This window comes from Gordionus sp. m RMFG-2023, chromosome 2 (genome assembly GCF_954871325.1).
Source record: "Gordionus sp. m RMFG-2023 chromosome 2, tfGorSpeb1-WG-v2, whole genome shotgun sequence".
NCBI classification, from domain to species: Eukaryota; Metazoa; Nematomorpha; class Gordioida; order Chordodea; family Parachordodidae; genus Gordionus; species Gordionus sp. m RMFG-2023.
Window position 1 is genome coordinate 15,944,901 of NC_088776.1, and position 24,154 is coordinate 15,969,054.

A 24,154-nucleotide genomic window follows, 5' to 3' on the forward strand; every position below is an offset into this window, starting at 1 on the left:
TTTAAATTAATAACACATAAATTATATTATATTTTACATTATATTTGCAAAGCTTATCTAATGTTCTAATGGGTGTTAGTAAAAAAATAAAAGGGGAGAGGTAAATATTCATTTTTGTCCGTTTTTTCACTTTTCAGAATAATAAATTACGTTCAGAGATTTTTGTCCGATTCATTACCCGTTACTTGCTGCTTTTTAAAATATTTAAAAAATTAATTCCCTTTTCTTTTTTTCAAAAATTATATTACTTTTTTTTGTTATTTTTAATTGCTATATTCTCATTAGTTCTGTATCTTATTATTTTTAAATCTTGAAAACATCTTCTTGTTAAGTGTATAAGATTTGAATTTTCCCCATTTTCAAACACGGACCGTCCAGATAAAAAATAAATTATTTTCAAACTCGCCCGATATTCCTTTTTAAATATTTTTTTAGCCAAGTCCTGATTTTTATAGTTTTTAAAATTTTGTTATTTTGCAAATTGATTCAAAATAGAAATGAAAATATGAGCTGTAAATGAATATTAAACGTTTCATTGTGAGATTTTCAAAAATTTTCTCATTGATTTAATTTCATAATTTTTTTAAAAAAAAATTAGAATCGGCCCGCTCCATTTTTAAATTTTTACCCCAATGTTTTAAAAATTTTAAGCTCAGTTCGAATTTTTGGAGTTATATTTTTTTACGGGTCCCGCCTGCAGATAAGATCCCTGGTAAATAATCAAGCAGGCTTATAATGGTAATCATAAGCGAAAGGTAATAAAAAAAAATTAGCAATTATACGTTTTTTTTGTTACTTTTTTTCATGTTATTGAAAATAAAATATGAATAATATTAGAAGATTAGATTATGTAAAGTAAAATTCATAAAATATAAAAGTGACTTATTATAATATAGGTAGATATAGATAAGATTATTTTATTATTTATTTTTTTTAAAGGTAAATAAAACTAAATTTTGCATAATATATTATTATTTTTTTATTAGTTGCGCCTGCCTTCTTTATATTACTATACTACAGTTAAATTATTTTATTATTATAATATATTTAATAAGTTTATTTCCCCCTTATTTAATAAATATAAAAAATAATTATATAATATTTTTAAAAAAAATTGTTTATTCAGATCTTTCTTTTATTATAATAATTAATATTTTATTTAATTACTTTTTATATATCGTTATTAATTTTAATTTTATTAAAATCAATTTTATTTAAAGGTATACCACCTTTCTTACCTATTATCTTTGAGAGAATTATCTATCCTTGGGAATCCTTGCGTTTCATTCTCGGATACAAGAGTGCTAACCAAGCCGAGGTAATAATTTTAATAAAAAAATTAAGCACTTTAATTTAATATGAAGCATTTTTGATTCCTTGCTATTATATTTAATTACATTTTGTAGTCTTAATCATAGGCGTATCCAGGATTTTTTTTAAAGGAGGGAAGAGAAAATCACTATTAGGGGAAATTTTTCCCCATAAATTTTATTGGAGATCTGTACACTTTAGGCCTTTGGCTATAGCTATATTCAATTTTTATAAAAATAATTTTGGGTTTTCACTTTTTTTAAGAAAATTTTGAATTATAGTCGTTATTTTAAAAAGTTATTAACTTTTACTGATTTTTTTTTCGAATTCTTCCTTGTAATGATATATTGTATACTTTTTTAAAGGTAGGGGTGGGGGGTATAGGAAAGAAATTTATATTAGCTTAAAATGATATTTACGAAAACAGACAAATTTGCGATGAAGGGGGGATTTCCTCTTTTCCTTCCCATCGATTACGCGCCTGGTCTTAATAATTACAATGTGAATTTAAATTAGCGTATCCGGAATTTTTTTTTATTGTGTATGTAAGTAGTCTAAAAATTAAATATTAAGAAAAATATGATCGTTGGTTTATTTCAATTTTTAATATCGCGGTTTATACAAGATTGAACAAACTTATAAAGTTATTGATTAGCCCCCCCCCCCGTCTCAACTGATCCATAATAGAAACTAACTCTTTATAAAAGGAACGGATCGAATTATTATAATTTTATTTACCCTGTTTTAGAACATTTTTGTTGTATATTAAATTTGACATAAGATCTCAAAACTTGTATTAATATGTTGTTTTATAAACATTGAGCGAATAATTTCGAGAAGACATTATTATTTATATTTAGGTATGTTGCTTAAATTTTTTAAAATTATTATTATTATAAACGCCTCAAGCATTTCTATTATTTCTCGTACTTTTTCGCATAATTATGAAAATTAGATTACGGTTTTATTTATACGTGTAAATTCGATCAATTTATTAGAGGATTTTTCTTCAAAGATTTATCTAAAAAGTGTGGGGGGGGGGGGTATCAAAATATTGTTTTGTTTGCTTTCAATCTCCTATTAGTCCATTTTTCGACCGGGTCCTACGTATCCTGTGTTTTTAAAAAAATATGTAATATCTTTATATCATCTTCATTAAAGTTAGCTGAGCAATTAGACTCATCAATTTTTAAATATATGCTAATAAATAGTAGTAATTATAGGGGAAAAATTATTAGCAACAAAATTTTGGCCAACCTTACGATTAAAAAGCGATGAAAGCATTTATTCTGGAGATTTTATCAATGTTGTGAATTGCATATTATTTTAATCCATTTGTTCGATAGTATACTGCATTGGTTTTCGCTAATAATTACTGCCTGACTAGTACTTTTCTTATATCCGATTTACAAATGACAAAAAAAGAAGCCGAGTTATAAACAAAATGAAACTATGACGTCAAACTTTAAGCGTAAATAAACCAAACTTCTAGAAACACTAGTTCTGAAACTTATTCCAATCATTAAATAGTACGTGATTAGTTTTTATTTCTTAAATCGGTTTGATTTTAAAGGTGGGAGGGGTTTGCAAATACGAAAAAAATGGCATCATGCCTGACGTAGAATATAGAAGCTCTAAATATCTGGTTTTACGTTATTATTTAACATCTTACTTATTAATTCTTTAATTAATTTTGCTAACCTCTAAAAAATAGCCGAATTATAAGCCAAATCTGGAAACATCAATTTTGATCATATATCAATAATTAATGTGTATTTAATACATATTAAGGCTTCAACCCTTTTGAAATTGATAAATAATTTGATTAAAAACGCATTATTGGAAAAATAATAACGATTCGCATCATGGCAGAATGAAAATTATAGAACCACTGAATATCTGGGTGGGGTGTTACAATATTTAATGCTTAATTATTACTTACTAATTCATCAGTCAGTACCAGTTAAAGACAAAATAAAAACGATAACGGCACACCTTAATCTAAGTTTTAAATTTAGATCACTATAAAAAAAATTAATTACGTCCAAATACATTCATAATTCTTTTTCCCTTATTCGATTTTACGATCTTTATATATATTATATGTCCTTTCAGTTAAATAGATATAGAATCAAATAGTGATTATCATATTTTGAATCGATTTATATTTTTAAAAAATTTGATATGAATCTGAATTTAAGCATCAAGTTTTCTTAACTTTTGTAAGCAATAATTCGAAAGCTTAGGCCAATGTGAGGTTTAACCAGTATACATTTTAGTTTGCGCTTTAGTTCATTTGGTGGACAATGGAAACTGCTAATATTTTATTGGTTTTTAATACCAATACAATCCAATATAAACCCCATTATCTCAATTTTTTGATAACCGAAAATGGTATGATTTACAAAAATTTAAGACGGGCATAAAAATTTTAATAAAAAATTAAGAATTCATGCTGGGGCCGATAAAAATGAATTTTATATCAATTTATCAGTTGGAAAATCATATAATAAGCGTTTAATCATTTACTGTTTGATGTTCATATTTTCAATTTCCCTTTGAAACATTTTATACCAAAATTTCAAAAATTTGAGATCAGGTAAAATATAAAATCCAAAAACCATGTCAAAAAATTCTTAGATAAAAATTTTAAATCCCGACCTGACCTAAAAAAAGGCATTTTCCCTACTCATCTCAACATCAAATTAATTCCATATTCCAACTCAATAAGAAGATCAAAATTATTTTAACCTAAAACTTATTTATTTTTCACTACGCCACAAGAAATAATCTAAAATGAACGAAATTGTAAAAAAAGATCTTTTTTGTAAATGAAAAATTTTATCATTTATTTTCCGAAGAAGTTTATAAAATATAAAGAAATTCTTGGACAATTAATTTATATAATTTAAAATTAATTATGTCATATTTTATCGATTTAAAAAAAAATCCAAGTTGCATTCTTAAGAGGAGAGTGTTTTAAATATAAATTTTAATAATATCTTTCGAAATCAAATTCTTAATGATAAGAAAATCCTCGTTCCAATGTTAATTTTAAAAATCAACTACTTCCTTAACATTGTCGGGTTCTGTCTGGAAACATTTAATATAAAAATTAAATCGAATAACGGATATTAAGTCGACACAACTTAACTTAGGGTGTATATTTTTAAAAAAAATTAAACTTTTATAAACAAAAATTTGGATATCGTTGATTAAATTTATAATTGTGGAAAAAAATATTTCCCAATCCAACCCACCAAAAAATTTCCTGACCTAACTCATCCCGAGTATAGGAAATAATCACAATTTCTCGATCTAATACATATTGGTAGGCTTTGGTTTTTAAATTAGGTCTGATTTTGTAACCTCTAATTTCTATCCTATATTATTAACATAATTTTACCAAATTTTCTAGAAATTTTGATTACCGCCCGTATGTCCTAAGCTGGTGTACCAAATTGAAAATACTTGATAACCAATCTACGTCCGAAACCGAAAGCTTAAAAGCCGAATGGTTGTACAGTCAAGGTAAAGTCTCTAATTTTAGGATCGGCGAACACGCTAATTTAGTCATTTACTTAATCAAACATTGCCCGTTGAACCCGGAAGACGATATAGTATATTTATTACTATATCATCGCTATTTATACACTTCGGTAACTTCACTTAATCAATAAGGGAACTCTTATAGATATGTTTTTAACGCTAAAAGATTAATCAAAAGTGGATTTAAACCCTTTATCATTTAGAGAATATTAATAAATAAATTATATTCCTATTTGGTGATAAGCAAGGAAGAAATTATTTTAAAGTTTTTCGATTTATTGATGCAATCACATGAAAATTCCCCCCTGAGTAAGCTATTTTATTTATTATTCGTAAATATTAATTAATAATAATATTAACTTTTTGCCCTTTAATTTTTCTAAAATATTTCTTTTTATTTATCTTTTAAACTAACCTGTCCTTAAAAAAAGTCATCATCGACATCTCTCGACGAAAATAAATTAAAAACAGTTTTGATTCATCAAAAACTTTTCGTTTCTCAACTGGATGAAGAAAATAGGCGTAAGCCGATAAATGCTAACAATATTCCAGATAGCCAACTCAAGAATAATCGACCGGAGCTATCTAAGATAATGTCAAAATCTTACCATTCTTACACCAATAATTCCCCCGGCTCTCGTAATAATAACAATATTTTCAACGAGAGCTCACTCAATAGCTATAAAGGTAAAAACGATAACAACATTTACCGGGTCAAAGAAAAATTTTCGGAACAAACTCGCATACTAATGAATAATATCAACCGAAATGCAAGTAAATCTTGTTATTTAATTTAAATATAGTTGGTGTTTAAATCAGAGATCTGCAGTTTTTTTTAAATATTTGGGCCTTATTTTTTAAATCGCCATTATTACTTATAGAAGTTTAAAAAAATATATTTTAAAAAAAATTGACCTTGCGAATAGTATCTCTGCAGATCTCTGGTTTAAATTAATAAAAAAATCCGATGATTATATTTTTATACAATCATCTTCGCTACTTTAGCCACATATTGTGGCCTTGCACTACCCATCTTCAAAGAATTAGGCTCACACATCCATATATTTACCTATGAATCCCAGAAAAGATTCTATCTTCGGAAAGGCTCGCATGTAGAGGTGGTCGCTGGCCTTGAAATTACGTGTGACCCGGTGGGTCACGGCGTGAGTTTCAATGAATTTTAAATTATTGCGCGTGACGGGCCTTCCCATAATTTTTGCCGTGTATGATTGAGCCTGAACATCAATTTCCCGTGAAACACTAAATTTTTTTAAATAAATTTACAAATTTATAATAATAATATATTTCTAATTTAATTTGGTTCTTTTTGACAAATGAATAATTTTTGAAAACAAAAAAACTTTCCGCATTTTATTAATAACATTTTTTTCCCGTCTTATAAAATTTCAATTGAATGATAAATAATAAATCTCAACTCTCGTTCAGCATGGAAATTTGATAATAAATAAATTAAATTTAAATGTTTTATTTTCATTTATCTTTATTAAAAATTTATAAATATTCAAAGACTCGGATAATCTGAGCGCAGATTCTCATCCCCCAATAAATGAAGTTTATATATGGAAACGAAAATTAGTAAAATTTTGTCAACCTTCTGTAGGTGATAGATAGTAATCGAAGCCCTAAAAAACAGGACAAGAACCCTAAAAATGATAATTGATATAAAATATTGATACGCATAAGTCAATGCTAACCATTTATAACTTTTCTAATTTATCCTACACACATAAAAAGCCGTATATTCTAAATGAAACATTTAGAGAATTCCTAGATGATTTTGATGAAGCTTTAATATCTACCGATGGTGAGAATGAACTTAAAAGATTCATTGCTCATAAAACAATAATTTTTGAAATTTTGGAAGCAATTCATTACTTTTTTGAGAAAATTAACTAGTAAAATTTTATCAGCCTGCAAATTAGGTTATTTTCTATAGACAATCACTTATTAGAGAAAAGGCGAACACAATTGAAAAAAAAATATTGACATTCTTCTTTTTCTAAATAAAAATATTGATTTATAATTTGTAATTATTTTGTGTTATTAATATGGAATTAGAGAAATAAAAACTATGATAGAATAAATTCAAAAAACGTAAAAGTATAACAATAAAGTTTTGAAAAAGGGCTTGATCATATTGTATTTCTAGAGCGGATCGGGTCAAACAAATTTTTATTGGTAATGAAAGAGCTTAAATTTTTTTTAATGTCACCGTGAGCGGGTAGGCCCGCGCACACTTCTACTCGCAATAACCATATATACTTTTATTTATTTTTTACTTTTCAATATTTTTTAATAACATAGTTTGTTTTTGATCTTCTATTTTCTTAATATAAAATTTTTTATGCGTAGATATTTTATAAAAATATTATTTTATAATTTAAAGCAGTGTATACTTATAAATATAAATTTTTAATTAGGATTGGATTTATATTTTGAATTATTGTTAAAATTTTTATGAAATATTAGACTCGTAATAGTGTTAAAAGTTGTAGGAATCTTCTATGTAAATATTTAAGATTTAATAAAGAATTGCAATAATTTCTATTATAATATTAAAATAGCTTAGGTAATTTCTATATTCATGTAGGTAACAATCAACATTGTAAATCGCCCATAACCTCTCCAACTAAATTTGAAATGAACGGTATCAGAGGTTATAGTAACATTCCCGGAAGTGCTCATAAAATTACAATACCAATCCAATCCACTAAAGCGAGATATATAATTCCCATACAAACTGATAATGGTATAAAATATTTTTTTAATGTTGAAGGAAAACTTATTTGGATTGTTCTTAATTTTTATACTTTGTTTCTTTTATACAGAATCTAATGAAAACACAGACACTTCTTTAACCGCCAGAATTTCCAACAATGCTAGCATCAGCAGACTGAAAAATGAACAAACAAATCATTCAATTCAAACCTATCAAAACAGCCCAGATAGTCATAAGACTGAGTACAAATTATCCAATTCTTATGGTTCGCATCGGTCCAGCTCAAGTCCATCTAAGCCTGGAGTTAAAAAATTTGAATTAGTTAGTACATATTGATGTTAACTTTTCTATACTCTCTTTTTCCTATCATATGAGATATCACTCATTATGCTAACTTTTTTAATAATCCAATTTTATTTAAAATACTTTTTAATATTAAATTTGGTAAATGCGTTCCAATATTATCAATTTTATCCATTGCATCTATTTTTAATTATTTATTAAGTTTATTATAGTGTTCTAATAGAATGATTTTTAAAATCTAAAAGCTCCTAATTTATAAAACTGTTGTCAATATAAATAAATATAAAGAACAAGAAATATGAAAAAACCTCTAACGCCGCCACCAAGATCCAAGCCTGGTGGAGGGGTCACAGGTTACGACACAATCCCAGTATTACTCAAAAATTGCAATGTATGAGGATGAGAAGAATAGAGGAACATATTTTCAACATACACGCTCAGATTAAATTGTATATTAACTTTATATATATATATACCAGAGACCTGCATAGGTACCATTTGCACAGCCCGTCCCGGATTTTAAAAAAAATTTCGGCCCTGCCGTATCATGTTTTATTTTTTCAGGCCCGGCTCGGATTTCTTAAAAATATATTATATTTATTATTAATTTTTACAGATAATAAAGGCGATTAACAATATTTGGCCTAAAATATTCGGCCCGGTCAGGGTATATTTAAAAATTAAAATACGGCCCTCTCCGTGTACCCGTGTCAGGACTGCAGGTCTATGATATATATTCATACTTTTTTAAATCAAGATTATTTTTTTATAAGAAAAATGTTCTGGGAATCATATAGACCTCCTTTATAAATTTGTATATTTTTTTATTAAGACGTAACGAAGAAAAAAAATTGGAAAAAGAAATGAGAGAAACGCAATTTAATATGCTGCAAATAATGTGGGATGAAGTATTTGGAAAAATATATCTATATCATATATAAATAAGAAGCTTAGTATACTGTTAAATTGTGCTATGTTACATCAGATGTCGGTAAATAGCCATATATTGAAAAATAATTTATATTTATTTTAAATGGAATTCAGGTCAAGGCCTGATGTGAACTAGTAAGGAATAGTAATTAGTGATGTTAAAAGTTACTTTTGAAACATAACTAGTTACTAGTTACATTGGCAAAAACATAACTAGTTACAGTTACTAGTTACATTTTTACAAAAGTAACTAGTTATTAGTTACAGTTATTTTCAAAAGTAACTAGTTACTTACTTTATACATCATTCATATGCGCATTATTTAATTATTGAATGCATTTATTTAATATAAAAAAAATTAGGATAAACAAAGTATAATCAGTTATTTAAACTATTATACAATTTATTTATATAAAAAAATATCGCAAAATTGAATATTTACATCGAATATAAAAATATATATTTGCATTGTAAAAAAAACATTTATTTTTCATAAAAATTAGAATCTAATAAATGTTTATTTGCTATTTACAACAAATTAATTTCAAAGTTATTATCTAGAAGACGTGCTCGTTTATCTCCAAAAATGAGCTTACCTAGACTGAACAAGCGCTCTACGGGAGCATTTGATGTTAGAAGAACAACATTATATTTAATAAAGAGTAATTTTAATTTTGGAAAATCGTTATATAAAGAAAAAGTGTTGTTATTAGATTTGATAAAGTTTTCTATAAGTTCATTATCCAGAATATTTTGGCGCTTTAGGTCAAAAAATCCAACTACTTCAAGTGATGTTGGTTTTAAGCATGATTCATTCGTCTGGGATTCACAAGGCCAGTCAGTTTTAAATAAAGGGTGAAGAATTGCAGCAATGATTTGTCATTATCATAAAGATTATTAAACCTATAACATGATATTTTTGTTAGACTTGGTTCTTGTAAGTAATGATTAATAATTTAATATTAAATTCTAAAATAATCTGTCTTTGTTTTTCCTTATACTAAATTAAATTTTTTTTTTATTACGTATGATATGAAGTTCCAATGCTTGTTACTTGACGGAAAAAAATATATTGTGCTACATTTGTAAATAAATATAATATTAAAATTTATTAAATTACTTGAATTTGCTTACAAAATTATGAAGCCCAGCAGCAATGTAACAATATAAGAAAAGAAAATCAATTTGAACGGGAAATTAAACAATCAGACATTTTCACAAAATTTTAAATTAATAAATTTAATTTAAAATTAATTTATCACAACATATTAAAAATAAAAAATTATAACTAGTTAAAATTTTAAAAAATATAACTAGTTACAGTTATTTTTTAGCCAAAATGTAACTAGTTACCTTAACATCACTAAAATATCAGCAGTCAAGTGTTGCGAAATCGACTAATTTTAGCCGATCACAAAACGGAGCCGAGATTTTAGGTGAAAAAATCGGCTAAGCTTAATTAGGTAAAGCTTAAAAATCGGCTAAGCCTAATTAGGTTAAGCCTAAAAATCGTCTAACTAAGCCTATAAATCGGCTAAAATTAAATTAGTCAAAATTCTGCATCTATGCTTATTAGCATTAATTATTATTTATTTATTTTAGTAAAATAATTTATTTTATTTATATTTAATATAAATATTTTATTATTATCAACAAATAAACATGATATAATTTAATATATTTTATTTATATTATTATATTTTGAAATGAAAATAAATTTATTTATTTGTGATGTTTTTTTAATTAAAAAAAATAATATGGCTGCTATATTGTAAAAATGTAATATTCTTTTTAATATAATTTATTAGTGATTATCACAGTCTTCTTTGTATACATCTTTTATTGAGGAATTATATTGTAAATTTTATTCGATAAATAAACAATCTTTTAGGTGAAATCTTTTATAATTTTTTTAAAATTATCTATTTTTTATTAAATGAGGTGGATTTTATGAAACTTTTTTGATGTTATTTTATATGATCTTTTTAAGGATAATATTTTAATGTGACAATTGTCATAATCGTTATTTTATAAGTTTTTTGAATTTTTTTGAAGAAAATAGGTTAAAATAAGTATTAATAACATGTGTAAATATAAATTTAGTGAAGATGTACCAATGAAAAGTGACATTGTCATAATCGTTATTTTTAAAGTTTTTTGAATTTTTTTGAAGAAAATATGTTAAAATAAGTATTAATAACATGTGTAAATATAAATTTAGTGAAGATGTACCAATGAAAAGTGACAATTGTCATAATCGTTATTTTTAAAGTTTTTTGAAGAAAATATGAATAAGTATTAAAAACATGTTTAGATAAAAATTTAGTGAAGATGTACCATAGAAAAGTGACAATTGTCATAATCGTTATTTTATAAGTTTTTTAAAGAAAATATGTTAAAATAAGTATTGAAAACATGTTTAAATAAAATTTAGTGAAGATGTACCAATGAAAAGTGACAATTGTCATAATCGTTAATTTTGATTTTTTTTGACGAAAATATGTTAATAAGTATTAATAACATATGTAAATATAAATTTAGTGAAGATATACCATAGAAAAGTGACAATTGTCATAATCGTTATTTTTAAAGTTTTTTGATTTTTTTTGACAACAATATGTTAAAATAGTGTAAATATAAATTTAGTAAAGATGTACCAATGAAAAGTGACAAATGTCATAATCGTTATTTTTAGAAATTTTTGAATTTTTTTGAAGAAAATATGTTAAAATGAGTATTAATAAGATGTTTAAATAAAAATTTAGTGAAGATGTACCAATGAAAAGTGAAAATTGTCATAATCGTTATTTTATAAGTTTTTTGAATTTTTTGACGAATATATGTTAAAATAAGTATTAATAACATGTGTATTTTTAAAATAAATAAATAATAATTAGTAGAATTTTGACTAATTTAATTTTAGCCGATTTATAGGCTTAGACGATTTTTAGGCTTAGCCGATTTTTAGGCTTAGCCGATTTTTAGGCTTAGCCGATTTTTAGGCTTAACCTAATTAGGCTTAGCCAAATAGGTTTAGCCGATTTTAGGCTTAGGCGTAGTTTTTGGCCGATTACGCAACACTAGTCAAAGGGCTGATATTAGCTAGATGGTTTTACCAAAAAGCACATATGAGTTTAAGTTATAATTAAAAAAACAGATATATAGATGGCATAAAATAATTTTTCAGTTTGGGCTATTTACCGACTTAGTTGTTGTAGCATGCCATGAGTCGCTTGTATCAAAAAAATATATGACTAAATTAATATGATTGCAAAATATTGCTTGTTCATTTTTGAGAATATATAATTTAGCACTATAAAAAGCGCTGGGCTAGAGCCAGTTGTTACATTTTTGCCATTATTTGCGAACGCCTTTTAATTAAAGGCAACCCCTTTGGTATAATATACTATTTTATTTTTAATAGAAATTAATAAGGAAAAATAATGAATTCTAATACTATTAATTCCCATCTTCCCGCCCGGATTAGGTTAAATTAACCATCCAATTTATATATACTTATTTTCAGGATTTTTTGATACTGGAACAGGTAACAAATTTAATTAAAAGTGAACAATACAAACCTATCACTAGTGTTGTTAAACGACCCGATTTGGGTTGATTTTTAAAAAAGCCCCATAAGATATTCGCCAAAATAATATTATTTAAGTGTAGATTTTGGTGGTGGCAAAAAGGTTTGGACTTCTATTTGCCAAATTTCGAGGCTTACATAATATTATTTTTCCCATACTACGAAATAAATTCTAGAAAAAATTATCGAGCACTTGGAACTCAAACTATTAACTGCTAATTACTTAAATATAAATAAATCAGAAACATATTTTTTTAATATAAAATTTTTCTTTTTTAATATATTCTTATTTGTTTTATCGTATTTTTATTTTATAAATTGAAATCGTTTTTAGATAATAATTCGAAAACAAATTTATAGACCTCAAGCTATTAGAGTCAGCATCATGGTCAATCAGAAATATATCACCCCTCTGAAGGGAAAGAAAAAGGAATTAGAAATTTTGTTAAAATTATTAAAATTTGAAATAAATGTGAGCCATTTTCGGGATTATATTAAATTTTTTATTGAAACTTGTAGGGACCAAGAAAAATTGCAAATAAAGTTATCAATGCTGAAGCGAGGACTTTAACTTAATAAATGGAATATCAATTAGAAAATAGTTTGTTAATGGATCATATTCTAAGTTTTTCATGATGCACTTGAAAAACATTTGACTAAAATAAAAGTGAACTTTGTATAATTATAAAGATGTATGAAAACATTCTTAATATAAATATGATAAAATATATTGAAATTTTTATTTTTTTAGAATTTATAGAAATTTAATCTATAATGTTGGCAGAACAGTGGCTAGCCAGGCTTACAAAACGATTTCTTAGTACAAGGACCCTTAGGGTCTAAGGCAATTAAATAACTGTAGACCTAACACTTATTTACCAAAATAATTAGCGAACTGGTTGTTAAGGCCTAGCGCTGACTATAATTGTTGCTTTATTTAGTTGTCTTACCTTAAATTATATATATATAATTAGTTTAACAGGAATCCGATCAGGATAATAAAAAGTACATATTTAATTAATTTTTAAGATTAAAGATTTGAAAAAAAGTATCGAAAATTTGGGTTCCCTTATATGTGAAGATGTTGATAAGAATAGAAAATTGAATATCATCTTCAACCAAAATTCAGCCAAAAATGAAATCATAAGGGTATAGCAATATTTGTTATATTAAAAATATTTTTAAACTTTTCTATATTAAGTTATCATTTTATAAAATAAAAATCAGAGACCTGGTCCGGCCTTGAAAAATTTTTTTAAACCTGGGCCGATTTTTTAAAAAAAAATTTGGACCGGGCCATGCAAATGGTACCTTTGCATGTCTCAGATAAAAATTAAGCAATAAATTGTCTCATTTAAAAGACCATAAAAGGTCGTCCTAGTTCACTTCTTTGTGCTAAAAGCTGCAATGTTTAGAGATAGCCAATGATTTTCGAAACATTTTTAAATGCTGCGGTAAAGTCTAAAAAATTTAATATCAACAGTTTAACACTAATATATTTTTACTTATAAACCTATTTTACAATTTCTATATATGAAGAAGAAAAATATTAATTAAAATATGTTTTGAATTAATTTGTTTAAGAATACTGGATAAGTCATCGTTTTAAATGCAGCTTAAATGTGGAACTAAGAACTATAGTTGGGTAATTACTCTATTTTTACAGTCTAAACCAAGTTTTTAGCCGAAAACTATTGTTTTGGCTTTGGATTTTTCTTAAAGATCGTAGCTCAAATTTGTGCCTGAAGATTGAGCTGAATATGCCTACATTTAGTCATTACCCAACTATCTAAGAATACCTCTTAATATTTAAAATGTTATTTTAAATTAAACATTCATTAAATATTTTTTACTCTTGTGTAACATAATTTAGCCATCCACTTCTACCGCCGAAACTTTTATATTAGCATCTCCTACCAAAAATCAAGTGCAACCTCTAGATTCTCATACTAACGTAAACTTGCTTTTCAAAATAGATGAACCATCTAAATTATCCGAAAACGCTCTAAATGATTCCCCATTCCTCCCAACAGCGAGTATCGGCAAAAATTCAGAATCTCAAACCATTGTGAACACTCCTCTGAAAACCTCTGACCAACCCAAAATTAGCATGAATCTTAACACCACTAAAGATAATAATTACTCTGAAAATCAATTAAACGAAGTAGATACTTCTCATATAAATAAACCTGGGTTTGACGAAATTGTGGTAAATAACGCCTTTGATGATGTCGACTCAACTCAAGCTACTCTGGAACAAGATACAATGGAAGATCCTTTACTCGCGGACTTGAATGAATTGGAGAACAAAGTTATGAATTATGAAAAATTAACTGAGGATGAAAGAAGCTACTTGCTCAATAACGTCTCATCCACAATTATGAGCCTGCAAGAAAACTTGGCTAAATGCCTGACGGCTGAAAAAACACCTAGTCCGTTACCTAATTTAAATACAAATGCTTCTTCGACAGAAGGAACTGGAGATAAACAAGTGAGGCACGAACGAAACAAGAAGCGCGGCGGTAAAACATTAAGTTTAGATAGGGCTTTAGAGTTGGTAGAAAATAGCACCGATGATCATCTTCAATGGCCGATAAAGTATCCCAAAATTTATGATTATTTGACTAAATACGACCCTAAAATATCAGTTAGCGCAACCGATGGAAGTAAAATAGAAAAAACCAAGGAGGGTGAACTAACCAAAATTATCGATAATAGTCAAGAAGTTGATAACAATAACGATCTTCACAAGGAACGTGATGAAGAGGAGGTTAGGGTTGTTAATGAAATAACCGACGACATCGTTAATAGTATTTTATTGAAGGCTATCAAAAAGTATAACGATACTAAGGCTCACAGAAGTTTAAGCGCGCGGGCCGGCCGATTTTTTGATATCGATTTAACGAAACTGTGATAATACTATTTTAAGTGACCTTTTATGAAGAAGTAGAAAAAAAATCAAGGATATAAATAGCTTTTATTTGTTTATATCATTTTTAAAATCGAGTTTATTTTTTATGGATGTGTAATTATTCCGTATCTCAAACATTCCAATAACATTTTTTTGGCGGTCAAATTTTATTGCACTAATTTCAAGCTTTTAAATTCTCTCTCTCCTAATGCAGATATTGATTTATAATTAACCAATCAAATTATGTCTTCTTTTTTTTAAATTTAGATCCGGTTGCTATAGTCATGGTGTATTGTATTATATATAAATTTATAAACTAACTATAGTCTCAAATCAAATAATAAAAAAATGACTTTAGTATGTTCAAATATTTATTAATAAATATATTAAATATTGAAAATTTAGATTAGGAACAAGTTAAATCGGGACCCGATAATTTCTATTTATTATTATCAAATATTAACGACAAAAAATATAAATAAATAAGTAAATATATTATATGCGTCTCCAATTTATACGATCAATATTCATAAAGGAGTTTAAAAAACATATTATTTTCTAGCATAATACATAGTGCTTTAACATTTTTTCAAGTAGATTTTGAACATAGGAAAATTAGCATTAAAATTAATTATATAAAATTGAGAATAATTTAGACATTATTTTGAAAATAAATATTTTATCAAAACTCTTTACTATATTATCATTCGAATATTTGTGCCTTTATAAAATATGGTATGTTTTGGTTATTAAAAAAATGATCCATATCACCCTTTCAACTTTGTCTTAATTTTGCCAATCTTTGAGATAATTCGTCTTGTTCTACGGATGAGGCAGCCGTTGCGGTTGCAGTTCCTATACTAGTGCTTAATTGTCCGGGTAGTTCCATTTTTAGTTCGATTCTTTAAAAAAAATGAATATAAGGATAAAAAATTTTTAATATTTAATTTTTAGAAAAATTTTTTTCTGTGATTTAAACTAAGAAAAGTGCCCATAATATTATCGCCAGTAAATCAAACCCTGCATTGGACCTGTTTTTGCAAGTCAGGTCTGATCTGAAATTTCTTTTGTCAGGCCAAAAATTTATTTCAAGGATAAAAATAAATCCGTGTAATAATATAAAATTTTTATAAAGGAGACAAAAGATTCTAAGAAATAATAGATTTTAATACAATAATTGCCCAACAAGTGACATAAACTAGGGTGTAGAAATGAAACATTTTGATCCCTTTCAGGTGTGATAACATAAATTGGAAACTACTTACAAAATATTAAATTTAAAATTAATGTACAGATCATCCTTATTGAAACTACCAAAATATTAAATTAAGTATATTTTTAATCATTTTAATTTACTACACAAGTTATATATTATTTACATTTGAATAATAAATAATCAATATGGCATTTATCATTTTTTAATTTACTAATGTTAAAAATAAAAAGAGGATAAAATTTTGTCTTTAAAACTATAATATTATGAATTTTAGATGATAATAAGGCAAATTAAATAACATGAAGCTTCAGGTAATACATGTTCTATGTACCTTTTTTTAATTTGTAGGCCTCCTGGGTAGCGGGAGCTAGCTCCTTTAAATTTAAGGTATAAATTAAATTATTTTTTAAATATTAATAATGTTTGTTAATTAAAATTCAATAAAAATGAAATTTTTTTTATTTAAATTTATCCATTAGAGCCGAGTTTTATATTGGTTTTTCATCTAATCATTTTAAATATTAAACATCAAGTTTTTCATTTCTCTATTGAAAATTTTTTGGAAAATCTTGTAAGTTATATTAATATTTATTTTATAGATATATAATAAAAAATAGTTTTAGATATTATGGATTTAGAGATCATAGAAGAAGAAATCGAATTTCCATTTCCATCATCAAAATATTTTAAACTTCTAAAAGATGTTGATCCAAATGATCAAACAAATTTAAGGGCAAAATGCTTTTTGTGGTTAAGTAAAAGTATTTCATTTTCAAGCGAGCAGCTTCAATCTAAAAAAGCATTTAAAAGTAAAAAACCTTTCTTTTAAATACAAAACGATAACTATATTTTTTTTTATTTTTGAATAATTTTTTTTAAAATGGTTATAATTATATTTGGGCAATTCATTATAGTTGAGCCTGGGTTGTTAGATATGAATATGATGCTTTTTAAAATATATATTAATATTTATTTTAATTTTCTCATTACTTGTTCAACCTCCTTTTTTTATACCTGAATTAAAAAATATCTTTATAAAATACAATACCCCGCTTCCCTCTAGTGCTCCTGTGGAGCGCTTATTTAGTATTGCAAAACAAGTCATAGGTGAGAAGCATAGATGTTTTTTAGATTCTAATTTAGAAAATTTATTACTTTTAAAGGCTAATAAAAGATTATAAATATTTTGATAGATCATTTAATATAAATGAAACCTTTTGATAAAAAATATGATTTTGTTTCTCGTACCTTCTAAAAAATGAAAATCAAAGGAGCGGTTATGGAGTGGCGCTCCATTACTTGGAGCGGGAGCTATCTCCTTTTAAAAATGTAGTAGCGGGAGCGGGAGCTAGCTCCTTTTGAGAAGGTAGAAGCGGGAGCTGGCTACTTTTAAAAAGGAGCGTTAACAACTCTGATTAGCACTCATGGTAGTAAAATTTAAATTATGGAAATAAGTTCCCGCGAATCATCCAAATCTTAAAATTTTAAAAAATAAAAGTTAAAAAAGACAACGTACAGGCTATGTAGAACCTGTATAAACAAAAAAATGATAAATGGTTAAACACAAATTTTGTTAAACATATTAAAGTATATTGTTTATGTGTGGTTAAAACGGGCATAGGTTATCTTAAATATTCAAGTTTACAATATTTCTACCTTAATTAAAAGCTGCCTAAGGTGGCATGGGCAATAGATTTTAAGAAAATATTTTCCTGTGATTTGAATATAATGAGGCTTTTTTGACATCAATATCACATCCATATTTTAATGGATTAAGTCAGATGATAAAAGCAAATACTTTCAAAATATATTAATAAAAGAAGCTCTAAATGTAGAACCAGAGTATATACAAGTTCAATCTATAACACCGATAGATTTAACAATAAAGAAAATGATATTTTCTCTTAGTGAAACAAATTTTTCTGAGTTCAATAATACAAATAACATTGAACTGGAGGTTTTAAATTATATTAAAGAAAGTCGAAATACATTATAAATGCTTAAATTATCCTTCCATTAAGGAAATTTTTTATAAATATAATTTAGCTCCAATTGAAAGATAATTTGTTTTGCACAATGTTAAGTAGGCCAAAAAGGCAATCTAATGCTAAATTATTTGAAAAATTTGATTATCTTATAAATTAATGAATCTATTTTAAATACTCTTTTGCAAATTAATATTTTAACTCCCATTAAAAATACTAGTCTCCCTTCTCTATCTATGCTAAGTTTATTACTAATATTAAAATGCCTGATTATTATAATTAACTCATCATTAAATATTTTATTAATTATTGCAAATGTAAATATTCATTCATATTATATGTGTATGTTATGTTCTTCACAAATAAATAATAAAAACTGTAATTTATAAACAATTAATAATGATAATTTAAAGGTATCTTGTATTTAAGATACTCTAATTAAACAAAAGATACAATCTTTTATCTTGTATCATTTTAATATTTTGAAAAAGATACTAATATCTGTTTCTAAGATACATTTTTTAACAAAGAATCTGTATCTGTATCTAGATTCTTTTTTCGGAGCTGCCGAACTCTGGCTGGCTGGGCAATGATTGCTTAAATTTTATTCGCAAATGTATTTTTTATTTAATGGCAGTTTTCTAAAATAGCCGAGTAAAACAATTTCCTATCTGATTCCTTCCTCCCCTTCTATGGTGGTGGGGATAATTATTTGTAAAACTTATTCTCATGTTATCTGTATCACTTTCATCCTCTTAGGCCTTCTTTCCCTGAGGCATTGATACAATTGATTCCATCAAGGTGCATCTCTTCATACAATCATCCTTCGTTCAACATGCCTAAATTAGCTCCGTCTATTTCTACTCTTCCCTATTAAATTGTTTCTATTTAACTTTGTGTGAACATTTATTGCTCATGCAACCGTAAACAGATTTCACACAAATCTTAAGAAACAAAAGTCAGATAAACTTTTTTATATTTATGAATAGATGTCAACTTTGAACACGCATTTCTGATCTTTAAAAGAACAGCAGTCAATATCTCGATCTGCATTCAGCAGTAAGTCGTCCAAATAATTATTTCACTTTTTAAAAAGTAGCTTTATATTAGTTATATATTTTTTTAAATTCTTCTAATCTCTATTTTATAAATTAGTATAAATTTAAAACCATCTATATGCTTTACCAATATTTCAAAATTTGTGACAAAAATCAATCATTATGCACCGAGCTTAATTTTTAATAATAATCTTAGGCGTGGAGGTAAAAATACTGGCACCTTTATTATATCAATTTTTTTTCTTCAAATTCAATATATTTTTAAATATAAGCATCGAGCAGTCTCGGTTGGACCAGCATCGGGCATCAGTATTAAAGACTTTTCTATCCCGGCTCATAAGAAGAAAACCATTTTCCCCACCCAACCCGAAAATCAAAATAATAAAAATTTAAATTAAAATTTATTAATTTTTTTAGTATGACGTGTTCCAGGCAACTATTTTAGTTTCCTCGGATCTCATTGAGAACCCTTTTATTGCGCCCCCCCCCCTCCATATGTTTTTTTTAAACTTATTTTTGTCTTTTTTTGTTTATTTAATTATCTTTTTAATGTTATTTTACTTTTTTTTTAAATGTTATTTTAATATAGATTTATATATCAAATTTTAATATAAGTAAAGAGATCATTAATTAAAAAAAAATCGAAAATTAACAAAATTAAAAATATATACAATCAAAACATGATTTATTGATATCACTGATTAAATTTAAAACTGTAAAAAAAAATGTTTCCAAACCTGATCCACCTGAAATAAAATTATCGACCAGACATAACCTGAAAGTAAAAAATATAATCGGTAGTTGGGTTTTGAAGATCTCTAATCAGTATCGGCAAAAAAGTGATATCAGTGCATCCTGAAGAAAAAAATCTAGCATGTTTTCAGAGATGGACCGTTTAAAAATATCGAGACCAATTTTTAAAGAAAAGATAAGTTGCTGTTAATCTTTCATATTTCTTTTATTAATTTCATAAATAAATTAAATTGCTTTTTTTCAATATATTACATAATTATTTTTGATGATATAAGTTTGGATAATGGCTAAAAATGTAACAATGGTGCATCTCTGGTATTTTTGTAATAACTAAACAATTTACAAGCTAAAATTTAGATCAAAATACCATCAAGATATATAGATTTGAAGGAGATTATGGCCAAAAATAAAATTTACCCAGCTTCGTCAGCTACTTTAATCATCAAATTATCAATTTGTTCTTGTGGTGCTGTTATAGTGGTTGTTGAGGTCATGGCAGAATCCATACATTTTGATTGAACATCAAGATCTTCAAATTCTTTCTCAAATTTATCCATCAATGCAGAGACCTAGCAGGAAAAAAAATTTTTGTTTATCAAATTTTTTTAAAAATTTAGTTTTATCTTATGATATAAGTGCAATAATTTAAATATTTTAAACAATTTTCAAAATAGTTGTAACTTTTTCAAGGTTCATTGATTGCATAGCGGAATCCATAGCTCTAACTACTCCAGACATTGAATTAGTCACCTGTAGGATTCATAATTATTTGTTGATAGAATTTATTAAAATATATATTTATATTATGGTATTGAATGCCGAGATTCAAGAATAAAAAGTTTATAGGAGGTATTTTTTGATAAAAGTGTCAAATATTATAAAATTAATCCTTATTAATCAATACAGTAAGGCATTCCTAGAGCCCTATGTAAGCTGTCAGATGCCCAACTCAAGACATATATTTTTTTTAATGGTTTCTAACACATAAAAGAGCAATAATTAATTTATGTGTAATATCAAGAATATTGATAAATTTTTTATTTTTTATAAAATTTATTTAAGATAAAAAAAATGCCCAATCCACATGATTACGATAATTGGAATTTTGTGCCTTTAAATTTTATATAATAATAAAGAGCCTTTAATTGTCTTAAAATATTAATATATCGCACAATCTTAATTTTTTTCAGAGATAAATATGTTAAATTTTGTAGATATATGTGTTGTAATATGTAAATTTACAATGAAATAAAATCGAGAAAAAGGAAGTAATATTCAAATCGACTTTTAAACAGAAAACCGAAACGAATTATTATATTATTTGAGTATAAACGATGTAAATGAATAGTATAGAAAAGTATATATAATCGAGGATATTTTACTTGTTAAATAATTATGAATTTGCGAACATAATTTTTAATCTTTTAATTTTTCTTATATTATTTTATTTTGCTGTTTTATTTTTGATTTATTTAATTACAATTTATATTAATTAATAAAGTATTAATAGTTAATTTATTTATGCTATTTATTTGTATTCTCTAAATTCTCATATCTAACAATATGTTTTCTGTGTAAATTATCGACATAAGGTAATCAGTTATTATACAATAGAAAATTATTTTTGCAAAAATTAGAATTCCTAATTACTAGAAAAATTTAGTTTAAACTTTCTACTGGGCATAAAGATGACCATGTAAAATAACATTTCGTTACCCCCCCCCCCCATTATTAATAATTAACTTAGTTATGATAATCAAATTGATTTAGTATTTAATCATTTAATATCAAAATGAGTTATTTTTGGATCTTTAAGTTTAACCTAAAATATATTGGGTTTTATAAAAGCTAGCTGGTTCAAATTTCGTTTCTATTATACTACAAGTATACATAGTAGTTAATGTATCTAGACACAAAAATATGGTATCTGTATCTAGATATAATTTTATAAAAAGCATCTGTATCTATTTTTAAATATTTTTATATAATTTAGTTTACAATTTTTTTATTAAAAATAATAATATTTAAATTAAATTTCATTTATCTATTATAAAAACAACCCAGATAAATTTTATTTTATGCAATGGATGACGACAACATGATAAATTCTATATTACTTTAAAAAAATATTTATCATAATTTTTAGATAATCTCTGAAAAGAAATGAAATAATATAATACTAGATTTAAATATTGATATAAGTTTTGACACTCATCAATAATGTTAATTCTTCTAAAAAATTTGGAATTTAAAAATAAATTCTTTATAATAGAGTTTGACAGATTCAAGTCCATCACAAATAGCTTATGTTCTTAAAAACTACTGAACATAAAATAAATTAAGAAAATTTTGTATATATATATTCTAAGATAAATTTAATGAAGATTTGAGAACATAATAAATAATCATTTCCAGTAATATTCATTTTAACATACTTGATGACAGCCCCCATAAGATTATTGAATGGTTAAGAAAATTATTTAATAATAAAGACACACCTAGGTATTAATTGGTATTGGGCACAACTTTTTTTTTACTGATATAGGCAGATACAAAATTATTTTACCCCGAAATATAATAAAAATTTTGATAAAATTTTGCAAAGAAATTGTTTTGCAGTATAATATAAATATATTTTTATAAGTTATGGTAAAAATTATTACTTTTTTAGGTCATTTTTTTAAATAAAATAATAAAAGTGACTGCTCTAATTTCCCTGTTTTTAGACTCAAATTTAATTTTCTAAACTTTCACTAAGAATCTCAGGTTCATAATTTATTTCATCAATATTTTTAGTGTTGCAAAAAGTTAGTTACAACTGCTATTTATACTTAAAAGGTAACTAGTAATCATTATATTTTTTCCTAAATTAACTAGTTACACAACATCAATATTTATATTGTAATTATAAAATACTATTTTTAAAAAAAATAGTCTATTTTCTTATTTTTTTATAAAGGCCAGATATTGGCCAAAACTGTTAACAGTAAAAAAAAATGATAGTACCTCTTTTTTTAATATAATATCAAAATAAAGTTTACTTTCTTCATTGCAGTAGCAGTTTGTACTCTAGTGCTTACAGCATCTATTCGAGCACTCATTCTCATATAATTCAAAGCTTCATTTTTTTTCCTAATGGCTGTTTCAGCATATATTTTTGCCCCTTCCATATTATTATTTTGAATGGCCTTTAAATATTTGATATTTAGTATAAAATAATATAGACCTTTTTCAATTTATTTTTTTGCTCAACTTCATCCTTCTCACATTTCTTGGCACTTCTTAAAAGTTCTTTTGATGCAAACCTTAGGTTGAACAAATATTCTAAAAAAAATTTTTAATTTATGATTAAATATAGCTATAGAAATATTTCTTACTGTCCATTTAGATGAATGTATGAAAACAAATTTTCTTATCAGTTGGTAAACCTTATGTTATGAGTAGTGTTTATACAAATATGATAAAATATTATTATTTAAAAATTAACATTATAATATAGAGAATATTATAAAATATGTCATATATAAGCTTAAGTTTAAAAAAAAGTTTGATACAAATGTATATTTTTATAAAAAGAAAAAACATTTATAAAAGAAAATATCAAGTGGCGATATCGGGCCATGATGTTTTAAATATTTGATAATTAGATCTAATTATAGATACGGCGATTTTCTGCTTAAGTTTATAAAATGGAGGAAGGTATGATTTTTTTATTGGTTTGGATATTATTTTGAAGAGATCTAATGCCGCTTGTCCAAAAGAGCAGGTTGATGTAGCTGCTATGGAAACAAAGTGGTTGTCACATATTA

General features: G+C 25.6%; 2 protein-coding genes across 4 annotated transcripts in view; one reads left to right on the forward strand and one right to left on the reverse strand.

The window, feature by feature from the left end:
* The window catches only part of LOC135923502 (centrosomal protein of 97 kDa-like), a 38,038-nt gene extending 22,425 nt beyond the window's left edge, over positions 1-15,613 (forward strand). Inside the window, exons 7-15 of one of the 3 annotated variants that reach the window (XM_065458294.1) lie at positions 1,221-1,318; positions 4,730-4,931; positions 5,292-5,634; positions 7,472-7,630; positions 7,710-7,921; positions 8,192-8,352; positions 8,736-8,811; positions 13,452-13,571; positions 14,296-15,613. In XM_065458294.1, coding sequence (XP_065314366.1) covers positions 1,221-1,318; positions 4,730-4,931; positions 5,292-5,634; positions 7,472-7,630; positions 7,710-7,921; positions 8,192-8,352; positions 8,736-8,811; positions 13,452-13,571; positions 14,296-15,336 — 2,412 coding nt within the window. In that variant the 3' untranslated portion in view covers positions 15,337-15,613. The remainder of the gene's footprint in view (positions 1-1,220; positions 1,319-4,729; positions 4,932-5,291; positions 5,635-7,471; positions 7,631-7,709; positions 7,922-8,191; positions 8,353-8,735; positions 8,812-13,451; positions 13,572-14,295) is intronic. The other 2 variants (XM_065458295.1, XM_065458296.1) reach the window with 2 other exon arrangements.
* A 215-nt stretch (positions 15,614-15,828) lies between these two features.
* On the reverse strand, positions 15,829-23,764 carry LOC135923845 (charged multivesicular body protein 1b-like). Its single transcript, XM_065458821.1, has 6 exons — positions 23,723-23,764; positions 23,572-23,669; positions 23,387-23,533; positions 21,027-21,095; positions 20,763-20,914; positions 15,829-16,235 (listed from the first exon to the last, which is right to left on the reverse strand). The coding sequence occupies exons 1-6, from the start codon at positions 23,727-23,729 to the stop codon at positions 16,109-16,111; spliced, it is 600 nt and encodes a 199-aa protein (XP_065314893.1). The 5' UTR covers positions 23,730-23,764; the 3' UTR covers positions 15,829-16,108.
* Between the last annotated feature and the right edge of the window lie 390 nt (positions 23,765-24,154).